At 42.8% G+C, this 23,443-nt stretch overlaps 1 protein-coding gene across 5 annotated transcripts in view; it reads right to left on the minus strand.

Moving 5' to 3' along the window:
• Positions 1-23,443, minus strand: part of GRK5 (G protein-coupled receptor kinase 5) — a 169,555-nt gene that overhangs the window by 73,877 nt on the left and 72,235 nt on the right. The window contains exon 4 of one of the 5 annotated variants that reach the window (XM_040607370.1): positions 9,991-10,208. The exons of 3 other annotated variants lie outside the window; for them this stretch is intronic. Coding sequence is in view for 1 of the 2 variants with exons in the window: in XM_040607367.1 (XP_040463301.1) it covers positions 9,648-9,672 (25 nt within the window). In the remaining variant the exon portion in view is untranslated. One more of the 5 variants, XM_040607367.1, reaches the window with a different exon arrangement.

The following is a 23,443-nucleotide window of genomic DNA, read 5'->3' on the forward strand; positions in this document are numbered from 1 at the left end:
AAGAGGGGGATTGCCAACGGAAAATATTTTTTTTTTCCTTCCTGACAGAAGTCTGCAGTACTAAGGTCTTCTTTGTACCAAATTATTAAGATGGATGCAGAGACTGTGGCAGCTGGTGTCCAGATACAAGAATCATAACCAGTTTTACTCAGGTCTATTAAAAAAAAAAAGCAATTGTAGGGAGAACTTCCTCTTCATTCTTATGAAAATTGGGTTGTCATAGGGAAACTGAGAACTTTTGTAATCTGTTTATTCTAATATTTTTATTTTTTCAGTTTATCTCGTTTAATTTTTTCTGTCATTTCTTGGTTTAGTTTCACACTGTAATATGAATAATGACTTGACCTTATAAAGTGCTTTTCCCCCGTAATACTTTGTTCCCTAAATTTCAACATACAACTGCAAATGTTCAGCAGCACAAAATAATGGTGTTCAGATTTGCAAAACAAGAAGCCCAGACTATCACCCCCAAAGCTACTGAAAGAATTTCAGCAGACAGAAGACAAAATTAAACAGAACTTCAGCTAGGGTTCCCTACCTCATAGTTACTGCTATGGTATTTAGATGCTGAAAACAAATGTAGACATTTTACTTCTCACTTGAAAGGTGATACTGCAACAAGCCTTTGCACTACATGTCCAATCTGAAGAACTACATTCATAACTGAGCTCCTCATGCATGTCCAAATTGCTCTCCAGCACTCCTCCAGCCAAGTTCTGACCCACTCAGACATTGCTTCACTGAAAGATAGCAACAGGAGGTCTGCACACACTGCTTGATAAAATAAGGGTATTAAAAAACCCACTTTATTAATCTCTGGTTATCTCATAACCTCCTATACCAGACCGACACATGGCAAGGAATAGCACTGGTGAGGTAAAAGCAGCATCACAACTAGATGTCATTAGTCCTTTGAGAACCCTGTTCCCAAGTTATTCTGGTCAAGAATGTATAGGGAGGTGGGGGGGGGACCAGGGCAGAAATAAGAATGGGCATATTTCCACCTGTGGGAACTCTGCAAGAGCTCATGCTGCCTTTTATCAGTTGGGTGACATTACCTTCCCTCTGTGTGAAGCATCAGCTCTATGTCAATAAATGTGAAGTGACGCTTAGAGACAAAGTGCTCTGAGGACCCTTTTCCTGGGGAAAAGGATCACTTATGGGACTGCCACTTAGATTCTGGTTGCCCTCCTAATTCAACCACCAGAAAGAGTAGTGTCTTGTGCTTGTACCTTCATACTGACCTCCAGAATGGAGAGGGTGGATGCTGTATGTGGCTTTTTGGTGCTCAGATGTTTAAAGCAAGCTGTCACTTCAGCAGCAATATGCTGTGGCCCATCCGTACAGCTAGAGTGTTCCTATTGCTTCATTAGTGACTGCAGTGTTGCTGGGAGGAGTTCACAAAATATGGAAGTCAAGACTGCCATAGAGATACGTAGATTCTCCCATGAGAGTAAGATATGGGAACTGAATACAGTGAGCTAGGCTGGAGGAGTATTAGCTAAAGATTAACCACCTGCATTCCCAGGACTGATGTGCACTGTTCTCCGGTGAGCCCAGGAATTGCACAGAAGACAGGGATTCCCTCTTTAGCAGACACATAAAATGTACTTCTACAAAAGGAAAAGGGAAAAAAGGGATGGAAAAGAAGAGCCACATTGCTGATCTGAAAGGAAAGGATGCTTGCAACGACACTGAAACATTAGAGACATTGTTTGAGTGCAGTTCATCCTTGCAAAAATATTATCTTCATCGTGATGCCAAACTTGGTGAAAGTATGGGCTACTTGCCATAGAAGTGCTGGGTATTTAGGCTAGACCTGTCATGCGGCTTATTTACTCTCTGCGCCCAACATTTCAGACACACTCAAGTGTAGTGTTCAAGTCTTGGCAAGAACTTCTCATTCATGCATTTTCTCCTGGTCCCCTTTGAGGAGTCTTCCTCCTCCGACATTGCAGCGGTTGAAATTTCATTGCTTGCTAAGAAAACCAACACTGATTAATTTCATCCTACTTGCATGGAAGAGGTAAAGTATGCAGGTCTCTAGCCAGGGACAAGGAAATCCCTGCTGCTTACACCACCTTGAATAAGCAGCCCATGGTTGAGGCCATTGGACTTCAACAGTCTTCATTCCACCCGCAGGAAAGCAGCAATTACCCGCAGCAGCATGGGAAACAAACAGGAAGCAATGCATGACTTTTGATTAGAATTATTTTTTTTTATAAGACATAATACTTTACAAGGAAGAATTCAGCTGTAGCGTTACATTGACCCACCCAAAATTAATGAAGGAACGTGACTGAGGTTGCAAAGTTAAGCCTCAAAACCTAGGGTAAACTTAAAGTACAGTTGCCCCTGTAGTCTGAATGCCATTCCTCACTGTGCAGGCGTTCTAGTACAGTCTTTAATTACATCACTGCAAACTGTTTTTCCCACAGGACCTTTGCCTCATTCAACGCACAGAACGGACAGTGCTTACTTAATGAGCAGCTATTCAGTATTTAGTTTTCTCCTCCAGTTCAATGTGTGGCCTTAGACTTTATTCACTGCACACCAGTCAGACCTGCTCTGAAGACAGAGTGATTAATTTCCCTGTGGACCTTTCTGTGGCATTCTCCACTGTAGCCTTTGAATACTTCACATGTATTCACAGATCTATTTTCACATCACCTCTGGGAGACAGAGAGTCCAGTTTTACCGATGGGGAACTTAAACGTATGAAGATTAAGGTAAAAAGTATCCACTGATTGGTGCAACTTGATTTTCTGTGTATTTAACTTTAGATACTATTCTCTCTGTTCAAAGCCAACCTGCCATTTGCTTCGGTTGCAGGTGTTAGTACTGAGACCCAAAAATCTCAAGGCAGCTACTCAGAAAAAGAAAAATGTACAATTAGAGGCCAACTGTGAAAAACTCATTTGAAGTGACTTGCCTGTCATCACATAAGACCTATCCTTGTCCAGTTCCCCAGTGGGCTATTCAGTTACTTTGGCCATGAGACCATTTCCTTTGATGCTGCAAATCCCTATTTAAATTTATCACACACCTTTCACCTCATGAAATGAGTCAGTCATTCTACCCTCCTTTATTAGACAACCCAGTTTCATCCCCAGACTAACTTAATCTTTTGAACTGACTGCACTAGGGCTCCTGGGGAAGAAAATTGAGCATGTGATATATACAGAGATATGAATTTAAGCTGCATAGGCAGCCTTAATTCAAAACCCATTTTAGGTGCTCATAATTTTAACACATTTTTGAATATTTCCTAAGCTTTTAAAGAACTGGAAAACTGTAGGGAAAAAAAAATTTGCTGTGGACCCACAGAGAAGCCCTCGCTCATTAGGAAGAGCTCACACAAAAGGCTGGGAACTTTTGACTTGGCAACTTGAAGAATGTCCTTTTGTTAAAGCTTTTCCTGAGCTCGCTCTTAAGTTTTCTTTGAAACAGAAACTCCACCATGTTGACACTCATACTGATACCCATACCAGCAGAGCTGAAACAGGGATGTCACTGTATCCACTCGTGCTGCTGGGAGCGGAGCTGTAATCTGTGTTAGCTAATCATCCTCAGTTCTAGGGTCTCTCTGGACTGCGATTCCCCATTTTTTTCCTTTCACTTTCCCTCCCTAATTTCTTGCCATCTTTCCAGCATCACTGTCTCTCCATTCCAGTTCCCCTAAGATGAGCAAGTTTCCTCCACTTCTACATTCAGTCTCAACTATTCTAGGTAACGCGGCGCAAATCCCCCACCCATCTGATCCCAGGACCTGTCCTACACCAGCAAGACAGTATGCAGCAGTACACACAGGATTTGAATTTACTGCATACCAACCCTTCTGCAACAGGTCTCCAGGTGGACAACCTTTGTGAGACATCTGCATCTCAGCCTGAAGCTGCTAGTTTCTTTCACTGGAGGGAAAAGCATTCCAAGATCCTCAGGATGGGATCCTTCCCTGAAATGCACCCGAGGTGGCCTCTCCTTGATTAAGAGGATGTACAGGTTGATGAGTTGCAGCAAAATACAGTTGAACTTTGTGAACTCCCTCAGCAATACACAATGTAACCAAGCTCACCCAAAAGTGGAATAAACGATCTCCCAACTTAGCCTGAGTATTTAAAGGAATTAACTATAGCAGTGTTAATTCACCCGTGCTCATTCCCTCAGTGGACCACTGTTGCTGCTTTGTGCTTCTTACCCATCCTGTCTCCCACTTTCAGCCTGTTTCTTATAACAATAATAAAAAAAATTCCCATACCTTACCCCCAACTCACCACTACCCCGCCTCAAAAAAAAAAAAAAAAAAGAAAAAGAAAAAGAGAAAAGAAAAAGAAGAAAAAATACAGCACAGAAAACATCCAGCATTGAAAATGTCAGTCTACATAACTCTGGCAAAATCTTAATCTTGTGATGTGCAGTATTAGGCAACCTTGATAATGAATGGTACTACCCAGCCCACTAGTAACAGCAACACTTACTCAGAAGGTTTGGCATTGGGAGGAGCATCTTTATTATGTATTATGTGTTACAGGGCCAGTTCTGTCCTGCCTGCTGATGTTTTAGGACCTTGACCTGTGAGTAGTCTCACTGAATTCAGAAGGCTTGACTGGAGAATTCAAAGAGGATGCTATCTTTGAAGGTTATACGGGAATCAAAACACAAGCAGTTTCTTTTCCAGAGATTTTTCTTCAGCCTGAATAGATAAACATAAACTAGCAGACTATGAGGAAAAAGAAGAGATACCGTGCGAGATTCATGCAATGATGTGTAATAATTAAACACCTCTATCTGCTTATCAGAGATTCATATTACCTTGAATTTCATTTAGTTCTTACATTACGCATATTCCACACATGAGCGCTCTCTTCTCTCAATATTTCTGGCACAAATATGAGCCTCTTTGGTAAGGACTCATAAGGTTATGAATGTCTGGACAGCCTGAGTAATGAAAGGCCATTTGGGGCCGAACCATTGACCACAGCTTTCACTTGCCAAGAAGGATAAAACACAAAATGTAAATTAGGTACTAATAGCCCATTTTCCTTCTAAATCCTTGGTACAGATACGCAGCATGAAGTACAGATTACGTTTTGAGAGAGATTCTGGAATAATTTGCAGTTAAAAATATTGTATGGGACCCTGTGTTGTGGCCTCAGAAGAGACTGAATTGTGAGTTGTTACTGCTGCCCTTGAACCCACTTCAGTCAATGGAAAGTTTCATTGGCACCTGGATTTGTTGCTTTGGGTAGCTGCCTAGCTACCAGCAAAACCCAGCACATAATACTGTCATCAGGGAAAAAGGAATGTGGAGTCCAGCAAGCAAGACATGCATGGAAAAGTACATTTCTCCCAGCATGTTTTGCAATCGCCATGCTATTCCCTCCCCATCTTCCTTTCCACTGATCTCATCTGTGGGGATGAAGTCAAGAAGAAAACGCAGGAAGTAGCATTTGCAGGGCAAAATCACTTTACTGCCTGTTGCATGACCAACATCAGCCTTAACGCAGCTCTGACCCTCCTAGCGGGGCCATCTTCTCATTAAAAACCAGCCGTTCAGCTCTGACGTTTATCAGTCGGGGATCCGCAGGGTGGCTGGTGCCTTTAGCTCACACAACCCGCGTGCTATTCACGCCACGGTGCTGCATTTCGCTAGCAACAGCGTGCGCTAAATCGCTGAGACGCGGAGTTACACGCTATGCAAGCCGCAACATGGTACTTCTGTTGTGCTCTTTTCAGAACAGGGGTAAGGAGATGAGTTCCCCCCTTAGAAACTGTTGTCCTTGCTCTGTCCCTGCCAGCCAGCTATGAGGAGATGATGGCCTTTCCTTTTCTCAGCTGGGCCCAGGACTATCTAAAAATATAACCCGTGGAGCTAGCTTCTTGAATGAATAGTGTTCCAGGTAAAAATAAACCTGAAATATAAAGTGGCCTTAATGAGATAGATCCATTACTGCTTCTCTACCCCATGGCACAAACATCTCTCGTGTGAAACCTGGGATCCTGCGATCTTTCGGCAGGTCAGCGTGCCCAGCTTAGCTGATTCAAGCCACTGTTCTACAGCTCAACAATTTCTACCATTCTTCATACTTAGAAAATAAGACAATTCAATTGTTAGTTTTAAAAATTAAATGAATACGGTTTTGGCCTGCAAAGAGGAAAAAGTGTTAGTAAAGCAGGCTCTGTGGAGGAAGAACTCTGTCATTCACCAAGGTATGGTTTGGGTTATCTATCAGCCTTAAGTGGGAGACTCCAGTGGGAACACTCAAGCACTCCTACATACCATTTTGATATTGGAAGTGGTGTGGGCAGCGGGTACAGCATACTGGGTACCCCCCACCCAGCCTCTTTACAAGGGGAAATCAGTGGCTACTTCACTGATACGAGACTTAAAAAGAAGACAGGAGCAGATCTCTGCTCCATCCTTGCAGAATTGCCCTGCTGGAATAGAGACCCACCTGACAAATCTCTCAGAGGAGCAAAGCAGGGACAGTGAAGTTCTGCCTCCTCATTCACTCTTCCTGATATTAATTTCTAACATTATTACTAATAAAGATTATTTTACTGTGCTAATGCCTGATTGTGGCACAGAACCAAGATCATATGGAGGGGAACATGGTCTTAGGCAATGAATAAACATAGAAAAACAAGGCAGTCCTGCCCCAGCAAGTGGAAAGGTTTAGAGAATACGAGTAAATATTCATTGCCTTTGGATGCCTGTCAGAGACACCTTCCAAGCCTTCTCAGGTTCAACCACTACTACCAATGCAGCAAAAGAGAATCATGATTTATTCGTATAAAGGAGGAGACTCCCTAAAAACACACTTTCTGGCAAAACAGAAACAGACTAAACAAGCCTCTTGAAGAAGCTTGAGAAACTACCCTTATTTAAAAGATCTGTTTTTTATCCTTCACCCATTATGTGGACCTGTGGTACAGCAGTGTCCTGGAGATACATCATGTGATAATTCAGGGACACCAACGCTGTAGCAAAATCAACGATATTGCAAGAATAAGCAAATAAACCTTGAGATTACAAGGAAAAAAACAAAACAAAAAAATCCACAAGGTCTGGTCTGGTGCACGCTACCATAATTAACGTGAATCATGACTTCATGGTCCTCAGAGGACAGCTGATGTGCCTCCCCATAAACCAAGTCTTAGGAGCATTATTCGTTACTAGCAAAGGACAAGCACCACAGTTTGCTCTCAGGTCATGATCCAACAGTGGCATTTAAGCGAGCAGAACATAAATACCCAGGCTGGAATTTGGCCAGGACACTACGTTTAACATCCTACTCAAGAAATGCCACATAGGCTGCAATGTCCATGCAGAACAGACACAAGCTTAATTAAAAGGTCTCATCTCATAGTCCTCCACACAACAAGCTGCATGGACAAGAATTTACAGTCCTGGGCAAAACCGTGTTGAACCGACCCTGGCTGCAACTGCCAAATGTGGTATAACACTCAGAGAACATTTGTTATAGATGAAAGCAAGTGTATTTTTGCCTTGGAGGGTCCCAGATATGTCCCATAGGAAAAAAAAAAAAAGTCTGCAAAAGGCCTCTCTTGCTCCCTGTTCTGTTGTCTGTTGGCCAGCTTCCCCTGTGTGTATGTACCATCGTGCTCTCAAATGAACTCACTCATAATATGATGACAGCCTCCCCATTTTTTGGATGCCAGACTTTAAATGAAAGGAAATTAGGGTGTGTGGAAGATTGTCACCTTATCCTCTGCCAAAGACCAGCAGAATTTTCTTTCTCTCTCTTTTTTTTTTTTTTCAGGGAACAGCAAAACCACTATTTGAATCACATAGTCAACATGGTGAGTACAGATGACTTGCCTTATTTTCCCCAGAATCAATCTGCACAGTTCATTGAAAACAGCTTGTGCAAATACAGGCAGCAAGTCAGAAAAGATATGACAGAAGGAAGACATAAAATTTCTAGCACAATTAAGAAAACTGGTTTTGGTTGCTCTCAATCAGTCAAGACTGATTAGGTCAGTAAGGGCGGCAAGACATGGCTCTAGTACGGAATAATATGCTTGTGTCTCTCACAAATGATATTTTCACTGAACAGACCCAAGACAACATTCACCTTGCCTTAGGTGCCTGTGTTGACAGTCTGGTTTCATCCATTCTGTCACCTGGTCCTACCTTTCGCACAGCCTCACTGAAGGTATTGTAATACTCACATTCCTCTATTCAGACAAACCCCATTATTTAACACTGCAAGATACCCCAGGAATTCCTACAAAGACCATTGATTTCCTTGGGAACTGTGATACTGTGGCGTTTTCCAGATCAGAAAATTAATTTAAATGGTTTGCTTCTCTTTTTTTCTTTTTTTTTTTTTTTTTTTTTCTTATTTTCCCTCCACAATTCAGCATTCTTGTGTGGCATTTTAATTTGTCATCTTTCTCAGTTTCTTATCAGATTTTCCTCCATTCTTCACTCCAGCCTTCACGTGATTTTCTGATCAAATAACTGAGATCACCTGAAACAAATCATGGTTTTCAGCCTGTACTCAGAGGGGCTCAAAGACTGAAAAGCTCAGTAAGCAAGGCTAGAACCTTGCTTACTAAGCTTTAAATTTCCCATGTAGGTATCCATGTTTCAGTTGGAATGAAGCCTTCAAATATCCTTTCTCGAAAATGAGCAGGGGCATAAGTTTCACTTGCTGCAAGTTAGAGACCAGAAGGTCCAAGATCTACTTCGTAAGCATCCTATTTAAGCAGAATAGATCAACACCATGAAATGACAGTGCATGTGTACTTTGAGACAGCAAATGCCTACTATGCTACCCCAGCTGCAACAGGCAACAGCATGAAACACCATGGCACATTCACCTTCCGTTTGGGTGAAGCCTTTCAGAAACATCAGCTGCTCCTGCTACTCGTTAATGAGCCTGTGCTGCCACTCTTTCCAGGCTGCTCCCACACACACTGCATTAAACCACCTGCAATTACACCTGTAATTCACAGACTGCTTGGAAAGGCCCTGGACAAACAGCATCAAGAGATCAGAAGAGTTTCCACTAGTACAAAACCAGGGAGCCTGTTGTGGTGCTGGTTTTGTTCTTCATTTGGTTTTGCCTTTTGATTATGTGTTTTCATGGCGGCATTCATGTTTTACCACTCACCTCAGCCTCGCGCTGCCTGAGAGACTGGGTTTTGCACACACTTTTCATTGCCTTGAATTACAGCATGATCTTTTACCATGACCATAGCTCTGTTGTTCTCAGGCTCTTTAACCCTGATCTGGTTGATTCTAGGCCTGAATATGACCCAGAAGCCAGATCCCTTGTGTTGACTGATAACCTCCTCTGGGCCACAGATAACTATCTGTCCACAGAAGTTCCTTCAGACAGGTCAGCTATTATTTATTACAGCACACAGCCTTCCCCTTCTTCAGCTGCAGAAGCTGCAGAGCAATGCCAAGCACCAATCCTCTGACCCCAGGGACTTCCACGTCATTCCTAGCTCTATGTCACGCTCAGAGCTTTGATGGGACAGAAGGTTCACCACATCTGGACAGGGCTGGCTATGCTCTAGGGCCAATCCAATATGATTCAAGGACATAAATGGAGCTTATAATCCTGAGACGAGAAATAAAACTGTGTCCCGGTGTCAGACTTTGTGCTTACCTAAACATACTGAGAAAGCCAGCATTTATGAGAGGCCAAACTGAAGGGGCAGTTTTGTCACTCAGGTTCAGGGCTGGGTTGGATTTGCCAAGTGGTTTTCTCCTTCTGACTGATGAGAAAACTGTGGGCTTGACATTTGAATATGGACCTCTCTCCAGTGACTCATGCCTCTGCCGGCTTCCCACATGCTGTCTCCCTTTCAAATGAAAGAGAGCAGCATGATGCTTTTCAATGGATTTTCCTTCCCGGGTGCTCTGTCCGCACAGGGTCCCCGTGACTGTCATTCGCTAGCAGTTGAGTTCCAGCTCGAGTGGAAAACCCCGAACCATAACAACCCAAATACCAGACAGCTGCTGTCTCCGTGCCCCAGGCCATGTCACTTGCAATCACTTGAAGAGCTTGGTATCAGCTCAGCGGTGTGGGCTGGAGAGCAGCCTGAGCTGCAAACACTCCTGGTGGAAGGGTTGTCTCCTCTGGAATGCGCTTCCCCACTTCAGCTCTAACATCCTGGATTTCGTGACCTCCAGGTCATCCTGTAGGGTCCATCTGCTTTCCCAGGCTCTGAAGGGGGAGGAGAAATTTGGGAAATTATAAGGCTACTATAGGAAACGCTTAGTCGTAGCATGGCAGGAAGAGGTTGTGCCTTGAGATGTTGACTCAGTGGGCAGAAATTGCACCGATACTGAATAAATCTGTCCAGAAAGCAGAATGTGGAACTGGTACTGAGCTGAAGAAATGAACACTTATTGACTTGGTGGGACAGCAGATAGAGGATTTTTATAACCTGATAAGTAAAATTGCTCTGATGATGGCTTTCAAGTCTATAAATAAAAAAAGAGAACTAGCAGTAAACATAGATCTTAACAGTTGTAAAAGGCAGGGGACAGGGGGAGGGAGAAAAAATTCCATTAACAGATTGTTCCAAGAGCCCACTTAAAATTTTTAGCGCTGATCCCTTTGCCTTTTAGCTCCTTAAAAGAAATTGCCTCTTACATCATGCCATTCAAAATGAATTATGCTTTCAGTTTTCCTTGTTTCCTGCTATATTCACATTAAACTATTACCCTATATGCAGGAAAGAACCCGGCAAAAGCAACTCATCTTGCTGTATGCTAGGAATGGTTTTCTTCAGATGGCTTTAATGCTGAAGACAAACGTTAGCAATTTACCCCAAAGCCCAGGAATTTAATCTTTCCCCTGCTTGTGAGCAGCAGCTTCCACAGCCTTCACAGCCGTTCTTCAATTACATTCCTACTGGAAAGTAGGGCTTTAAAAACCCCTCTATAAAGGCTGTTCAGTTTTTCTCCTGAGAGATTTGAAGCCGTGAATACTGTATTAGGGAGCTGCCAAGTTATCTGCAGAGCTCCTCTACCATTTTACCTCTTCCAGAGACGCTTGTTTAATTAACGCATTCCACAAGCTGTAGGACTCCTCACAGCCGAGGATTTCTTCTGCTTCAACACATGACCAAGCTGGAGGATGAGGGCACAAACAGTTCACGTCAAACCTTGCAGCCCCCTGACCAGCTTTGCCTTGCCCACAGCCTGCACAGCCTGGAAATGCATCTCAGAGCAATACCTGAAACCAACAAACTGTGCTTTGAAATTGGGAAGGAAGGAGAAGGCAGCTGGAAATGTGCATTATTTAAAATACTGTAGGATGAGAAACAGATGCTGGCACAGCATCTGTGGAGTTGCAAGTTACACAGCTTATGCTGGCAGTTGGCAAGCTAAACTGGTATCAAACCCACAGCTATGCAAAACCCATCACCAGGATTGGCATCAAGGCTGGCAGAGCCAGCCAAGAGCAAGCAGTCATGAGCACTGAAATACTCTCTCTCGCTGTTGTACCTCCACCCTGGAAAGGAGGAGAGCAGACGGAGGGAAATCAGACTGCACCTGTCTGGGAGACAAACACATCTCCCTTTCAAGGGCTATCTGTGCATTAACTGTCACCAAGACTTAAACTCACATAAATGAAGTGGGGAAAAGGGAGGAAGAAAAGCAAAGGGACATATTTTCTCTCTAATTCAAGTCTTGATGATCCATAGCTCACAGGCAGAGCTTCCAGCTGAACTCCCAGTGTGTCCTCTGCTCCCAGGCAATTGAAGGAAAGGGTTTCTGATCCATCCCTCCCTGATGCATGTTGTCAGTGGGCGAGCTGGCAGCAAAATGAGATTCCCTTCCTTATTGCTGCCTACCAAAAAGGGAAACCCTGGAAAACTAACAGATCTGGGAACTTGTTAGGGAAATACTAGTTTGCTGAGGGGAGGAAAAAGCAGATGAGAGAATTCCACATAATTCTGCCAGTTAAAACATTGTTTTGACTTGTACCGGTAGAAGGAAGCTATCAGCTAATTTACATGAAGGATAAAGGCTTTTTGGGAGACATGATTTGGCATCATCACTCCCCAGCAACTAGTAAGACAGAAGGCTAAAATCATTGGGTCTTAGGAAAAAAAACAATCTCTCCTTGGGGACGGGGAAGGACAACTTTTCAGCTGGTCTTACATGAGAAAAAAGAAAATAAAGGCAATATCCTACCTACACTATGAGTTACAGTGAGCACTTATGGAGCTCTTACTAGATTCCAAACAGTCTATAGATGCTTACTAGGAACTGATTGTGGGCGATGGTTACTTTGTGTGTAGTTCAACGGCACTATTGAGAAAAAAATCCTATCCCTTTTTTTGAATCAGGATGGCAGGTCTCCATCAGAGCTCCTTTAGGATTTGGAACTGAGGCCAGTGCCAGAAAACTTGCGAAAACCACAGGGCTACAGGGTGGATCCATGTCCTCCCTCTCTCCATGCTGGCCCAGCTGTAATCCTAGTCTGCACCAATGCACAAAGCCCATTGCAGCACGCAGTGGGAGTAACTGCAACCTTGCGTGACCTTTGCCTTGGCAGCTCCTCTGCCGAGTTTGAAACTTTGCATTGCTGCCTTCCACCCCTGAAGATCTTACCTAAACACATTGATTTTTAACTCGTAAGAAAGGCTCTGGCTCCCAAGGAGACTTTGAAGTAGATTCTAAAAAAGACGTTAGTCCTAGTCATAGGACCAGGGGTTGTCTATGTCAAAGAACAGGGAGAAAGGGCTGTAATTGTCCCTTGCAGCTCTGACCACTGATTCATAGTCACACTGGCACGGACAACACTGGTATAGACAATATTTTTTGTTTTTTTTTTTCTGTAGAAGACAATGAGGCTATGGTGTCCCATGGGCACCCGCAGTCTCCTGGGCAGGGATGAAAGCAGTCTCAGAAGGGAAGAGTCTCTACCTTGGAGGAAGAAAGCCCCTAAGGACAGCCATGAGGTCCACTCCCAAGACAAGGGCTGCTTAACAGTTGCTCTTTTCATGCTGGCTTCTTTCTCCTTTCCCAAGCAGTACAAGCCTCAGGAATGCTCGCATGGACTATGCAAAGGGGGGGGGTACCCTTATCTACCTATAGCAGTCCGCCCCAGCCCACCCATTCTCCTGTCTTCCGTGGAGGCACACAGGGGCCTCCAGGAACTAATGGTGCTGGCCCATTCCCACCCCAGGGACAGGTTAACTCCCTCCTGTGTGGGGCCCAAACTGTCACCAGCACAGAGGTCTTTCCCAAAAGATATCCCACCTAATTACTCATGCCCAGGATTAGCAGGTTCAGCCAAAGAGATCTAAAAGACCTCGCTTGACACGGCATGGCTGCCCGTTGGCTTTGGCTGTTGCAGAGCTGATCAGCACGAATATGTCATACCTTGCCTCAGTAGAGCAAATATTCCATGCTATTCAGCAAGTTCCTCACCACAGGCTTCTCTCTTTTGTGTTTCAGAGTCCAAGCTGCACCTTTGCAGGGTGTCCTTACTTATTTCTTAGATGTCACTTGGGGCTCAGTGTGTTGAAGTCACTGCCCGTGAGACAAACTATACCGATGCTGAAAGGTCAAGTGCAATAAACGTGATACTCAAGTGCTGAATATTGCTCGTTTGGACTGATCAGAATATTTCTGAAGTGACCGAGACCAAATTCTTCCTGTGCTTAAAACCATTTTTCTCCCAAAGCCATGTTTACAAACGCCAAAAATATTTTGAATGAGGAATTATGAAAGCCTGAAAGCATTTACTTATAGAGGGCTGTTTCAACATTGCAAATACTTGTATGTAGTTGAGCCAGGTCCTGTTGCTCACAAGAACAGCCTTCACCAATCTGTCAACACTGCCTTGTCCTAACTCGTCCAAGAGAGAGCTCAGAAAATCAACATGACTTGAAGAGACCCTCAAGGTGCCACTGTGCAAATATAACGCTGGTGCAGGGCAGGGGGATGGTGAATCTGGCAGGTATATTTGCAGAGATTACGTTTTTGTGGGTCACTTTATACCATAGGGACTTCCAATCTCTTGGAATTAATTATTCTCCTGAAATGGTAAAAAACTTCACATTTTTCTTAATATAATAAATTTAATTGTGACTTAAATTTCTTGGTCTATAACGTGTTTAAGGATTATAAGAGTTCAGACGTTTTGTTGAACCATTTTTGCACTGAACTTTACCAACTCCAGGACAATAGGGAGTTCTTCAACAGAGCCAAATACCAGTCTACCTTCATCCCCAAACTCAGGAGATTCTTCACAGTTTGCATTACACCATCTTGCTCTACAATTTGTTCCCCTTCCCTACACTAGACTTTTGCTCATCCTTTCCATTACTTCAACTAAGAGACAGCAGTTTAGGGTAGAGAATATTTTCTTTTACTTGTCTTAGAATTCCCTGGCACTGGTTTAGCATGGTGAAAATGTGATTAATAAGTAAATAAAAGTACTGGCATAATCAGAAACTCTATTCAGAAATGATCTCATAACTCCTGCTTCGGCCCTGCCAAGCGGGGCTTCTATTTCAATATCAATATTTAGCGGAATTCACAGCCACAGAAATATTTCCAATTGCCACCTCCAAAATGTTTTCAAAGCAGCATACAGCGATTACCTGAAAAATAAATGGAATCTCTCAATGACTTGAGGGATTCAGCCAAACCACCAAAAAATCAGGCTTTTAACATTCCTCACATGAATTCCCTCACACTATGTCTTCAAATCAGAATTAAAAGTTATGTGTGGGATTATCTGAAAAACTCTCAACCTCTCTTTTCCTTGAAAGTCAGAAATCAGGAACAGTAGAATAATAATGGGCCAGATTTGCAGTAAGTTTGATCTGGGGTCTCGCCTCATACATGGATTTACAAGGAGCATGAATCCCAACCCTGTTAACCCATAAAATAATTTGCAGTGCCTTATCTTATATTTAAAACTGAAAAACTGTATTTATATTCATTTTATTGTCCATTTGCACTGCCAGGAAAAGAACTAAACCAGTGGAACTGAAGCACACAGATCAAGGACCCTCACAACAAAGAAGAGCACCTTGTGCCGAAGGAGGACGCTTTGTGGTAAAGAGTGCTTCAGTAAAAGTAGTGCTACAAAGATAGACAAAATCAGAAACAAGAACTACAAGATTGCTTATATATTTGTGGCTATCCAAAATAGCATATATATATATAAAAAATGTGAATTTTGCTTCACTCAAAATATTTTATGGGCTTTGAGTGACTTTGATATACATTAAGACTACTACTTATTTTCTGGGTTTAAGTAAAGAATAGGATGTTTCTTATTCTCCTGCCCCTCTTCCACTTAAGGAGGGCACGGAAGGAGGAAATAAAAGAGACTGAATTTCAAGATTTAATCGGAGCAGTAACGACTTTTCCACTACACGTATTTAATTCAAAAAAGCTAGCTTTTGTTAGAAAATGTTTCAACCCAGGGCTCAGACTCTTCTGCTCACCTACACCGCCCTGCAGCATTGCACCATGCCATACTTCTAGCATGACTGTTCCTAGCCAAGCCCAAGACGAAGACCAGCCACAATCCCAGAGGCCTCTGAATAACCAGCAGAAAGCAAGTCAAAATAACACTTCCTCCACCAACTACTCTCAATTTTTCTCGGGAAGCATTAACTTAGGTTAACCCCATCCCTCCCTAAAAGCCTGAATGCATCACCAAACGTGGGGATTCCAGGCTGCTCATCCCACAAGCGCTCTTCACAGCATCCCTATGATGTAGGTCTGGCAAATCTTTTCTCTGCCTCCCTCCACATGTCCCTCCTGTCATTATAAGAGGGCTCCTGTACAATTTAATTGAAGGGAAACTTTCTCACTGACTCCAGCAGAGCTGAAAAGTCAAGCAAACCAGAGGCTTGCTTTGCCCTGCCACCTTCTTCCCATCGCTACCGGTAACAGTTACAAGGGAGTTCAGCAGGGAGAAGATTAAGTTCCTGTCATACATGTAGCCCTACCTTCCCCGTATCCAGCAAATGCTAGATGGCTTTTAAAATAAATTTCCTTAACAACCAAGTACTACTATTTAACAGGACCCATGAGCACTCCTATAGCATTTTACAATTCCAAATCACTGCATAAGTATTAATTAGCCTTAATGACTCATATTACCTAATAAGATAATGAAAAACCCTGCAGCTCACAGTATCTACTTCTGTTTTCAGTGAGAGCTGAAATGGATCTTTTAAGAAGATATATTGTCTTCTAATTCCTTTTTGCATATCCCTGTAATAACTTCTGGAAATAATTCAAAGTGTGCTGTGGCATTTTTTTTTCTTCTTAATTTGCTAAGACTCATTTATTGCACCAAATACAGTCTTTGCCATAAAATAAAAATACAGAGGTTTAGTGATAATATTTGTTTCTTAGGAGGCTTTCTACTGAATGACAACTGGTGCAGACTCACTGTTTGCTAAGGCGATGTAGATTTGCTGCCTGTTCTTTATGGAGAATAGCAGCGTCTTTCTTGGTTTCTTTCTGGGTTGCCACTGCCAAGGTAATACTTAATGGATTAAGTCTTGTGAAATGAATTCTGTAAATAGAACGTGGGCTGAGATCATTTCAACTCATTTCCCCTGCGTCCCCTTCCCGTCCTGGAAGCTGTCAAATACAAGCAGCCTGAAGTCCCAGTGTTAGTCTTGAGTCTCACTAGATGCATAAAACAGCTTGTTTTTCACATACTTTCTGTGATGGCATTAAAAAAAAAAAATCAAGAAAAAAACCCCAACCCTTCTCAATTCCACCCATCACTATAAACTGGATACAGCTAATCTTGCAGGGATACAAAACATTGCTCTGCTTGTCCATCATTAGAGCTCAGGAAACTATGTTTATGATAGAATTACAGTCGAACCTGAGATATTTTAAAGAAAGGGACAGAACCAACCGTGGGTTTGTAAACAAACAATATGGTTTTGATGTCAGCCATATCATTTCACGTGCTGGAACAGTTTCTATCACGCAGCCAGTTCCTGCCCCTGAAGAGTATCACTTTTAACATAGATGTATTCATGATACGGGACAGCACGTCACATTCAAGAAACTATAGGGTACTGCTGAAGGCGAGGTCTGCACTGCAATACAGCTTCACAATCTTTCCAAAGAGCAACAGAGACCTTTCCGCTCAAGGAAGAGAGGGAAAAGTTGTGTTTACTGTAGAAGAAAAAAAAAGAAAGCAAACAGGAGGTGTAGAGAGTGGGGACTGTCAAGGGGAAGGACTTTGTTTCTTCTTTAGAAATAAATCAGTTTTAGGGGTTTTTTTTCTGCATTAAAGTTATCCAAAAAAATCTGCATAACTTTTTCCAGAGCAATAAATCCTCTCCACAACTCTAGTTCAGCAGCTCTTCAAACTTTGCTTTCAGTCTTTCTTGGGTCCCTCTCTCTCAGTGCTCTTTTGGTACTCGCCCCACAGACAATCCCCATGGAGAACAACTCATCCAGGGAGATTGTCCATTAGGTCCTGCTCTGGTATCAAGGGGACTATCCCCACCACTGCACCATGGCTAGCCCCTGAATTCAGGTGCAATGAGTGCCATCCCACCGGGCAACGCAGAGGCAAACTCCCTCCCACCCCAAAGCACGGGCAGTCTGGGCTGCTAACAGACACAGACATCAGGAGCTGACACCCGGGTGATGCAAGAACACCAGCAAGATACCACGTTGGTATCGCTGGTAGCGTCCGAAATATACCTCATGCTGCAGTTATCTAAGGGCATCAATGTGGGCAAAGTTATTTTCATACAGAGCACGCTACAGATTGCTGAAAAAAACCCCTCACCTGGTGTCAACTGAATTTAAAGGGACTCCCTGTGTGGATAAAAAAATTATTTGTGAGCCTTTGTGTCTATCAGTTTGATACAAACATCTCCCAAATAGATTTCATTGAACAGTGTAACAGATGGATAGAGCATGCTGCCTTTTTTTGGTTTGTTGTTTTTTTTCTAGATAGTATCTTCTACTCCACTGATTCCAGTTCCCCACGTTTGCAGAAAACCTGGTGCCTCCCAGAGGTGTTGTAGAGTTCTGTGCTGCGTACTCAGCTCTGGCTGTATGCACACATACACTAACAGCATCCTCCCGGCACAGCTACCTGTGTGCCTACACATTTGGAAAGAAAATAGGAAGCAATTCCTTTTGCTGTTGTTTCATAACACAGAATCCTCAGTACTTGTTAAAAAACTCTTTCCAAAAAAACACATTTTTTTCCCCAAGGAAAGCTGATGCTTTCAACAAAAAAAATTCTCAGAAACTCAAACTCTGCTTTTAGCCAAAAATGTGAGACCAGCCTTAGGTGTAGTATTCAGACTGATACCATGAGACACGCACAGAAGTTTTAACCAGTTGTGCTCAGCTATTTACAGATGAAGGCGAGCTGCAATTCTTTCCTTTGATCTATTTGTTGGCTTCAGGATTACATTATTAAACCTTGCTTTTTAATCACAAAATGTCAGAGCTGAATAATTTGGTGAAGAGAAAAATAGCTACTTCTTTGTGTTTTTCATCAGATCAGGCTTTTGATGCCTCCTGTTTCCCAGTTCCAGTGCCTGAGCTTTATGAATGACACAACCACGCAGTGCCAGAGCCTGGGATATGCACACACACTGTATTTCTTTACCTACATCCCCACACCCTGAGCGGATACACCCCCCCAGGTCTGATGCCATCCCCAGCTGAAGCAGTGCAGGATGCCACACAGACACATTATCCCATGGTGAACATCAATATGCCATGTTGTCACTTATCTCTCAGCAGCAGCTTCCCTTGCAAGTAAGCCTGGAAGCTCACACTTTTCCAAGACCCCTCACCCATGTGTTTATCTCTGCAGTGCTAGCAAACCTTTGAAGCCAAGGAACCTGAGAACTGCTGGAAGGAATTCGTAAAAGATGTCCCAGCACTGTGGAGCAGACCATAAAAGTGCCTTGGGCATGTCTGGGGACAGAAATTTTACAAGGGCATGTAGCAATAGGACAAGGGGAAATGGTTTTAAACTAAAAGGAGGGAGATTTAGGTTAGGTATTAGGAAGAAATTCTTCTCTGTGAGGGTGGTGAGGCACTGGCACAGGCTGCCCAGAGAGGTGGTACATGCCCCATCCCTGGGGGTGCTCAAGGCTGGGCTGGATGGGGCTGAGGGCAACTGGTCCCATGGCAGGTGTCCCTGCCCGTGGTGGGGAGTGGAGTGGGATGGTCTTTAAGGTCCTCTCCAACATGGACCATTCTGTAATTCTGTGGTTCTATGATAACTAGGGTATAGTAGCAGTCTTTCTGCCACAGGATGGAGCTCAGTGCAGGCTACAAAGCATTTCTAGGAAGCTGGATAAATACTCAAACATCTCTGCCACTGATGCCCATACTTCTGCTTCTTGATTGCTATCTGAGCCCATGCTGGCAGCTCAAAAAGCCTCATTCAGGCAGGTCTGCATCCCGTTGCAGAGCCTGCACCATCAATATGCCTCCAGGTAGATAAATTCTAAATTCTGTAAAAAAATCACGTAGGTGAAGGTCTTGATCATGTCCGAAAAAGTACAATACAAAAATAGTTGGAGGAAAAAAGCACCAGATTTTGTAAAAAGTTTGTATGTGAGCTCTGTGGCTTCGATTTTGTCCCACTTACTCTGTTCACCATCTCTACAAAGCGTTTCTCACACAGAAGCATATTTTTAACTATGCTGAAAAGAACCTGCCACAATTGGAAGCTCAAGCTGCTTTTACCCTGGATAAATGGGACACAAATGTCACGCAAGAGGTTAAATGGCACAGAAAAGATTTTTTTCCTCTTTTTAAACCTCGCATGGCAAAATAGCATTAATGGGGCTGATCCTTCTGTCTGCAAAATCTCACTGAATATAAATATTTAAGACAAACCATCAGAGTTCTCCTTCTACACGAATACAATGCACAACCAGAAACTGCTTTACTGAAGGAGTTAAAGTTTTCTGCAATAATGCAGCAAATCACTCTATGCAACAAACAGCAGGCACATTCTATGGCAGTTTCTCCACAGACTTCAATCTATGGGGAAAAAAAAAACCCCTTGATTTATTATATAGCATTTGGACAGTTGTGAAAGAAAATTTGCCAAAGATCAGAATAATCAACTCTTTCACCCAAGCAGTTTTTTTTATGGAAGAAAAAAGCACAGAATGGGTCTGAGCAAAATAAATAAAAATTCCACACTTTAACCAACAGAACCTTTTGCGTCATTCAGAAATATTTACAGACATGCAGAATCTTTTATCATCAAAAAGACACTCTGGCCTTTAAAATTACAACTTTTTCTTGTATTTTGTTTACTGATGGCCTTTAAACTAGTGGGTATCCCTAACTTGTGGCATCTCTTCATGCCGTGTGTGTGTCATGTAGGAATTTTTAAAGCTGCGCCTTGCTATTTTCCCCTTCCCTTGAAACATCTCTTTTGCTAAGTATCATCTGCAAATTTTTTTAAAGATAGAACACCATCTACTAGCAGCATCCATCACAAGTTATTGTCACTAGTGCCTCAAACACCAGTTTTCATCAACCGACAGGGCTGCTAATCAGCCAATATTCACCTGTCAGGGGCTAGCTGTTTTAGTACAATTAAATACGGCTGGGAAGAGGGCTGAAAACAGAAACATACATTAGCCATTCACAATATAAAAGTATACGTACAGACATAAGCCTCTCTCAGAGCTCAGTAAAGGTATTAGCATAGCATCCCTGTTCCACTTGCCTATTTAATTAGCACACAATGAAGGCCACACCAAATTTCCCTGCAAAGGATGTTGCATATTTTGGACAAAAGAAAAAAAAAGGAGAAAAGTTGCTTTTAAGTGCAGTCCAAAAAAATAGCTCCTTGGTTAAATGGCACTTTTAATAAAGATGTTTCCAGTGTTTGTTTATTTATCAAAAAACCATGTTTCGCTCTGGTGTTTTGATTTTTATTTCTGTGTAGAAGAAGGAGGGGAAAAAAGGCCTTTACTAAGCAAGTCTTTCAGTGAGACACCAGATGATGGATGGTCAAACACAGAGTCTCCTGTAAACACAGAGGGAACCAAAAGGTATGAACTGACTCATAATTGTGTCAACACAGGTCGCAGACCCTTGGTTTATTTCAGCCTTCCTGTTTTTCACAGATTTCTTTTCACACTACACTTTTTTTTAAGACACAGACTCTTTTCAGTACACCTTAGTAGGGTGCAAAAGCACACACGTCTTTACACCAAAATGTGGGCATCTACACACACATGCAGGCAGTATTGCCACAATTACAAGAGCAGCATTTTCCAGCCATGGCTTACAGCTGCATTAAACTAAGCCATGCCTTTCTTCACAGCAATCCATGCCTGCTCTAAACCGAAAGGTCCATCCCATCCCTGCCTCCAGCTTTTCCACAGAGGCTCTTGGGAAGCATCCAGAAAAGAAGATTACAACAAAACCTCAACAGCCTAGTCCTCCAGCTCATGCAACCCTCTAAGACTCTGTGTGAATTATTTTTTTTTTTTTAACCAAAGTGGCAAGACTGTGTCTGACCAAAAGTGCTGGGAGGCAGAGACAGGGCAGAGGTCTGATGAGCAGAACCTACCAGTATTTGTCTCTAAACACGTCGAATTGAGGCTGTAGCCTCTTCCTTCTGTAAAGCTGTTCTTCTCTTCTGGTTGCTCATTTCCATAGAGACTGGAGGAAAAAAGCCTCTCTGAGGTCTCCAAAATTTCAGTATCAGTTTTGATTGGCACTGACCAGTGGGCTAAGAATTTGTTAGGGGAGGGACTGATGGGCAGACACACCGAGCAGCTGGATCCCCTGCAAGTCACAGAGCAGCAGCTCCGCTGATGGTTCAAGAAAGATGCTTCAGTGCATTCCCTCAGAAAATCACCTGCAGAGACACTTTGTCACCTGAAATCCTGAGATCCTTTTAAATAACTTGCAGAAAATAACAAAAGAAGATGGGTTAAAGTCAAGGGAGTTGTTCTTCCTCAGCAGAGACTGTAAAAGCAGCAGCCTAAGGCCAGACTGCAGTGACCGCTACTTGTCCCTGGACATCCATAAGCCACACAGAGCCCAGTGCAATGCATCTGCACATGCAACTCATCCATCCTGAGCACCTCAAATCAACTACACATGTGCAAATGACTTAATGTTATTGACCCAGAGAGTTCGATTCATCCACGATGTGTCAGATCCCCTGTATGAGCAAGGAGACGTTTATAAATAGTCATAGTTTGTTTGGGATGCTTCAATCTCAGCCAGATTAACTGAAACCTGGTAGAGCCAGCAAGGACAAATGACCTTACGCAGGCTGAGCAGTGCCTTATTTCTTGTGTAATCACATCCAGCTCAGTGGGAAAGCTACTCGATAAAAACCAGAGTCACAGAACAAGTATTTGGGCCTTATTTCCCCGTTGTGTAGAAGTCAGTTGCTGAAATTCCCAGTCAACAGGTAATGTCTGCAGTGAAGGCAAATCCATCAAGAGCATCACAAGGGCTCTTGCCCTGTTACTTCACCAACTCATTCACAACAAAAATGCAAAACAAATTACATTTAGGACAAAGATGACACACAAAAAAAGCCAGAAACAGCATTTCAGAAACAGAATTCATGAGCAGACTTTTTTTAAGGCTACTCATTTTAGGATATTACACCTTCGTAAAGAGCAAGCATTTTATATGGTGCCACTTCCACCTGTAGAAACTGAAGCTGATGGAACAGCAGAGAGAATTCCCTGCGCAAATTACAATACATTAAGTCAGATTTGTTTCCAGCATATTTTGTACCTTCAGAAATTGTTCCAGGGTTTTTGTGTTTGTCAAGTGGCCATAAACTAGGAAAACTTAAGCTCTTGTCTCCTGCCTCCCCCTCCTTTCAGCCCTACAGCAGAAGACGAGGGAAGCAAAATTTACTGAAGACGACCATGAAAAGAGTTTCAAAACATTCCACATATTTTCTCTGCATAAACACGCTGTGAATTTCAAATGTAAATAGTGCCAGGGCACTGTCACTCAGACCCCAGGAGTTTACCCAAGTTAGAAAAATTACGCTGCCCGTTATCTCAGTTGTTACAGTTTCTTGCCTTTCATTCATTCATTGCCAGTGGCTGGATTTTATGTCACTGTAGCAGAGAAAAGAAGCCTCAACGGCTGAAGTTAACCTCTTGGGGAGAGATCAGTAATGCTGGGCTTTCCAGTGGAGAACGCACAAGGAGACAGCTGCTAGCCTTGCTTGCCAAGGCAGCAGTCAAAAGAATGCTGAAATTTGGCAGGTATGAACAGGAGAAATGTTGTGTTATGAAAATGGCCACTGCAAGCTTCCTTCCAAATCTGCAGTGTTTGGCCCACATTGATAAAACAAAGTTAGTTAAAAAAAGTTTTTACATGTCCTATAAAAAGCTACATAAAGTAGTGTTGTGGTTGTATGGAGGATAGTACTGCTGAGCAAACCTGCCTGGCAGA

The sequence above is a fragment of the Falco naumanni genome, chromosome 9 (assembly GCF_017639655.2).
Source record: "Falco naumanni isolate bFalNau1 chromosome 9, bFalNau1.pat, whole genome shotgun sequence".
NCBI classification, from domain to species: domain Eukaryota; kingdom Metazoa; phylum Chordata; class Aves; order Falconiformes; family Falconidae; genus Falco; species Falco naumanni.